Source organism: Lepidochelys olivacea, assembly GCF_965140295.1.
Source record: "Lepidochelys olivacea isolate rLepOli2 genome assembly, chromosome: 4".
NCBI lineage: Eukaryota > Metazoa > Chordata > Testudines > Cheloniidae > Lepidochelys > Lepidochelys olivacea.
In genome coordinates this window covers 129,698,236-129,704,235 of record NC_140414.1, presented here as the reverse complement: position 1 = coordinate 129,704,235, position 6,000 = coordinate 129,698,236, and the positions used below count along the sequence as shown (strand labels likewise).

Genomic DNA, 6,000 nt, shown 5'->3' with positions numbered 1-6,000 from the left:
AGCCCTATATCTAAAGGTGTAACAAATCCAGGACAACTGTGATGAGGTTAAAAGCTGTCATCATCCAATGGATGTTTGATGGGCCATATTTGCGATGACTGTGGTTGGTTTTAGCTCCCCTATTCCAAACTCACCACTGTGCTTTGCACTAATTGGAAGACTCAGTAGAGGTCAAAACCTGCACGGACCATGGAGACTGAACTACATTGAACCGAGATGCATTCCAATCATGTTCCCTGCATGGGGGTTCCACTCTGGTGAAAAACACTGCTGCAGCTCAGCTACCTCAGACTTCACATCTGGAAATTGCAGTGCCATTAGACCCCCCTGTATTCGGTGCACAGCTGGGAAACGACATTGCACCTAATAAAGTAGCTACACTGTATTCTACACAGGACTGTCCTGACATACCCTCTTTCTGTGCAATGGACTCTTGGAGGGCTGCCTAAGGACTCTACCCCTTTAAAAGCTCCTGTAGCCAACAATCACGCGGTGCTGTTAGACTCCTCCACCGCTACTCCTTCTTTGCGGCTCTGTAGTCCCCTGACAAGGGTGGCAACGTTGGTCAACCAGGCTAACGGCTGCGAAGAAAACTACAAATCCCATCGAAAGCTGCGAAACGAGATGACATAACCGACCGCTCCCGGCTGGGCCGCGCAATGCACGCCGGGAGTTGTAGTCCTATCCCCTCCTGCTGATAGGATGCGGTGCCGAAGTGGCGGCGGATTACGACTGCATTTCCCGGTGTGCTGCGCGGCGCGGGTTCCCGTCAGCGCAAGGGGGAGCCCCCCGACGTAAAGGGGGATCACTTTCCCCTTGTGTCCGCCATATTGGACGGTAACTCTGGTCAGCGGCGCTGGGGCCAAGGGAGTCCCCGTTACAGTGACAGTTCGTGCCCCCCTGCTCCTCGGTGCCCGGGGCGGCCTGTGCCCCGCCCTTACCCGCTCCCCCCTCCGGGCGCTGACGGCGGCTCCGACCTCCTCGCTGCCCCCTCGCTGCCCGGGTGTCAGACACGATGAGTCCGGCCGACGCCAAGCGAGGAGCCAAGCGCAGAAAGAACAAGCGGGGCGGCGGCCTCGGCAGTACCGGCGGCCCCGGACCCGGCGGCGGCGGCGGGGCGGGAGGCCTGAGCAAGAGCGGGGCCGCCTCGGCATCGGCCGCCCTGCGGGCTCCAGCCCAGGCGGTGGCTGCCACGCCGAGCGTGGTGGGCGGCCTGCTGACAGCGCCGGCAACGGCCACCGGCAACGGAGCCCTGAGCGGCGGCGCTGGAGGGGCCGGGGCGGGACATGGCGAGGTGAGGGGGGGGCGCGCTGCGTGGGGAGGCCTGGCCGCACCCACCCCCTCTCCGGGAGCAGGGGCCGCCGCCCCTGGGTGGGGAGGCGGGGAGCCTGTAGCGGGGTCCGCTCTGCGGCCGCAGTGACAGGCGTCCCGCGGCAGCGGAGCCCCGCGCACGCCCGCCCGCCCGCGGGAGGAAGCCTGGGGGAGCTGGGCAGTCATCCGCGGTGGCGGGGAGAGCCCCCTTTTGGCCCGTTCGCAGCCCCCCAGCAGCAGGGAGGCCCGGGGTGTTGCCTGCCCCCCCACCCTTGCAGCGGGGATGCAGGGCTGGGCACTGTTCCCCCCCCTTCCCCCCACAGGGGCAGGGCGCTGCAGCCTGATCCAGGCAGCGTGGTGGTGGGGAGTCTCGGGGAGCATCCCGTGCCAGGCATCCCATCTTTCTGCGCCCCCAGGGCTTGTGCTGAACCTTGTGGGAGGAGGAGTGAAAGAAGAGGTTTGAGCCTTTGCCCCCTAGGGCACAGGCTCTCTCCTTAAAGTGACGTTCCCTTTTCTCCGAAAATATTTTCATTGAAAAGTTGCATGTTTGTTACTAGTGGGTTTGCAGGCTTGTCTGTTGAGCTGTTGAAACCGTTTGGGCATGTTTGCTCAGTTTTACTAGTTGCACTTCAGTGAGGTTTATGGTAAGCATCTCATATTGTGCAGTGATACTTGTCTTAGGTAGGTGACTGAGGTTCAAGCAAAAATCAGTTACAGTATTGATTTTTTATTTTTTTTTTTTTAGAGATGCTCTGTTGTCATAACTAGCAAGACAGCAACTGAGGTTGACCTTTTTTCACCACTTTTTCTTTAAAGGTTGAACAGATTTTTGTTGAGAAGTGCACTAAGGTTAGATTTAGGTGCTCCACTTACAGGGTGGTTAACTGTTGGCAATGTCCTTACTTGCAAGTTTCAGTGTATACCTCATTTGGCACCTTCATCTTCCTTCTCCATAAGGAAATTGTCAGATACCTGGGGGAAGAAAGAAGAAATGGTTTCTGTGGTGTGAGAGGGATCCAAAATACTTAATGATGTAACCAACTGGATTTTAGTTCTGTGTGTGGTCTTATCTCCTGTTTGTTTTGCTAGGGCAATGAGAATTCATCAGTGATAAATATAAACTTGTTTTATTTATAAATACAGTAACCTGGCCTTCCCTCCTCAAAGCCCCCCACCCAGCATCAGCTGCAACTTAGTTATGACAACCACGAAGCTATCCTGCTAATGCAGTATTTATGTCAAACATAATTTCCATTTGGGACAATAGGTGCTAACATAACTTGTTAGTCTCTAAGGTGCCACAAGTACTCCTTTTTTTTTTTAAACATAACTTGTGAATATCTAGAAGAGGTATGGATTTTACTGCTACATTGGGAGGAGGCCGTAAAACTCTACTGTTATCCCAGAAAATATCTAGTGAGAGGCTGAAGTTCAAGTTAAAAATCTGTATAACACTTTAATAGAATGCAGGTGCTTTGGGGACAGGGTCTGCCTACTACAATGTCTAGTGCAATGGCGCCCCAATGTTGGTTGATTCCTAAGCACTGTGGTAATACATGTGATTGACATGCCAGGGGAAAATGGAGCGAACATAATACACAATATGGTAGATGGAAGTGATTCAGCCAGTGAAGGGGTTTACTGTCCCTGATAACTTGGGTTGTCTATAGATTGTGTGTCCGCGATAAGCAGAGTCCAGAAAAATATTCTGCGAGTGGCTTTCTTAAGATGGTTACTGACTAGCAGATCTCTTGCAAAAGCTCATCCAGGAGGACAGAATGGGCTGGTAAACATTCCACTTAAGCGCTGCCTTTAGATTTTAGACTTAGCAGTTGTCATTTATCTGTCTCACTTCTAAGATAGACCACCATCTCTTTGAAATTTATACAGTATTTAAATAATTGTGAAAACACTTTCAGATGTTACTGTTTGCCCTTGTTCATAGTAGAGAACTTAAAAAAAAATTTCTGCCCTTAAATGAGAGAGTACTGTATTATACAAGTCATTATTTTGTAAGTCAGTTCCACATATAACAATTTATTTTACTTTTATACTTTTAAATATACTCACAGGTTATCAACTGTTTCCATGTTTTCACAACATTTGATGAACAGTATGTTACGAACGATTCTGCAAGCTGGTTGGCAAATATCAATTGGACCAACTAGTTAAGTTGGAAGTAAATTCATGAGACTGGATTTATATATACAAGGTAGCAAACATTACAATTGGTTTTATAATGGGAGTAAACAGATAATCCACTATGCCATGTTACTGAAAGCCACATATACTTAATACTACATTTGAACACTGATAGATGTGGATTGGCTCACTTGCCTCATGTCATATACACTGATGTTTTTCTTGACACGATAAATATTTTTTGATTGTGGTAATGCAACAAAATTGCCAATACTTTGTCATTTAATGCCACAGTTGTTTCAAGCATATAAGCTCAAATAATTTGTCATTTTCTAAATGTTGCTTGTGCTCCAGAATGTAATACTCTAAATAGTTAACCACTCTGACAGTCAGTAGTACAGGTTCAAGACAAGATTTGTGATCTTCATTCACTGGGGTGATGGCTTACCATGTGTTTGCTTTCCTTCTCCTCACAACCCAGAAGCTCTGTGTACTTTTCACGAGTGACCTGTAAAAATCAGGTGCATTATTTATGTTGGCTGCATGAAAAGAAAATGGCATGCTAGTATCTCTACTGTCATAATCAGATTTGCATTACTTTCATCTTGTACAAAATGTTGCTAAGTGTCTGTGAGGTGGTATGAAAAATCAAAAGCCATTGTTCTAATTTACAAACTTTAATGGCTTCTGATCGCTCATAATATATATTTTAAAATCCTGTTACTGTTGACTGCTTAGCTGGGACTGCACCCCAGAATATAATGTAGTCAAGTTGCTAGCCCACTAATACTGCTCTGTGTCAGTTGTATCCCCCTCATGTTGGAAAGACTGTTTTTATGTTGCTGAACTATGGCACTCCCTCCCATTAGAGTTCTATTAGCGTGAACTCCCATTAGAACACATCATTAAATTTAACCTACACTTTAGAAATTTTTTTTAAGGAATGACCTCTTGTATCCTACATATTTGTTACGTGCAAATCAGTTGCTAATTATCTGGTGATATATTGATAAAAGATGTTTTATAAGCAAAGTTGGATTGAGTTTTAAAATACATAAAATTTTATACTTCCAATTAAAAAGCCCTTTTCTTAATTTTCAAATTCTAGCTATGATTTTCATAGCTAATGAACATCATAATTAAATTGAGATTTTTATGGTTCTTAGCCTAAGATTCTCATTTCCCTGAGTTTCTGCATTAAATATATGCTAAATCTTGTCCTGTGATGCAAGCAATTCTTTTTTAAAAAAAGATCATGTTGGAGGTTACTCTTTTGGCCCTATGTACGTACTTGAAAACATCAGAATTCCTGTTTTACAAATAATATTGTGCAAGTGTTCTACAGAAACTAAAGATGCTTTCCTTGGTGTTCCTCTAGTAAGGAAACTTGTTGGTGACACTAGTTTAACTGGAATTGGAAGCTACACAATTTAGGCTTGTGGGGTAGGATCATAAGACTTTACATATATCTTTGTAATGATAAAATAATGGCTACTGGGAATAGTGTTGTGGGATGGAGAATCAAGTGTCACATTAAAAATAGAATAATTTATGATCTGAAGTTTGAGCATATAGACCAGACATTTTTAAATTAAATATCTCATTTATCAGTGAAAAGAAAAGTGAGCGTTTTTAAAAAAGTGTGATTATACTGTGTTCTGTGATGATGAAATATTAAGATTTCGATTAATGGTTGAAATTTTGATTGAATCTGTGGGATATATTTGGAGTTGCTTTTTATTGTTCACTGCATAATACAGGATTCTGTGGTGCAGAAAAAAGTTGTAAAGTTGGCTTTGTGTGATAGCTTGCCTAGGTAGTTGGGTGTGAAGAACTGCTTGTCTATGACTGACCTGTTCCAGTAGACCTTACTACAGGTCTGAGTGAATTTGTGTGCTTTAACTAGAATGAACAATTTAGTAAGCCAAAGAGGGGAGAAATTGCTATCTATCTTAGAATTATTGTCTGTAGATAACGTGTACTAATGTGATCAATCTTTGTACAGTTAAAAACCTTCTGACACAGACTAACTTAAAATATTTTACCAAAACTCTGTTAGATGTACTTCATTTACCTTTCTCTCATTATCAAAGGTATTGATGGATCCCCCTCCAGAATAGGCTGGTTCCTCTAATTTGATTCATTCAGCAACTGCAATCCAGTGCCCATGACATGATTACTTTCATGGTAGTGATATTGCATGCATTGGATTGTGGCATTACTGAATGATTCAAACAGGCAGAGGAAACTGATTACAGAAGAGGCAGTTTCTATTCTTATTGAAATCTAAATTTTAGCTAACACTTTTCCTTTTGTTCTGTCACTTTTTTCTTTTCTTTGTGTAAGGGTATATATTATTTTTGACCAACTTTATCTAGTGTAAAGTAGACACTTTCCTATTAAAACATATAAGTATATTGGGTATTGAGACACTTCTGTAGTAGTTCACTTGTGCGCTTAACTGCAGGCACTACATTTTTATTTTGTTATTTAAATGCAGACTGTCCCTGCCCTAAAGATCTGACAGTCTGATAATAGTAGATACAT

At 44.1% G+C, this 6,000-nt stretch overlaps 1 protein-coding gene across 1 annotated transcript in view; it reads left to right on the top strand.

Annotated features, from left to right (window-relative positions):
- The first annotated feature begins 828 nt into the window (after positions 1–828).
- Positions 829–6,000, top strand: part of FAM193A (family with sequence similarity 193 member A) — a 103,069-nt gene continuing 97,897 nt past the window's right edge. The window contains exon 1 of the mRNA XM_084625861.1: positions 829–1,294. Coding sequence (XP_084481987.1) covers positions 1,016–1,294 — 279 coding nt within the window. The 5' untranslated portion in view covers positions 829–1,015. The remainder of the gene's footprint in view (positions 1,295–6,000) is intronic.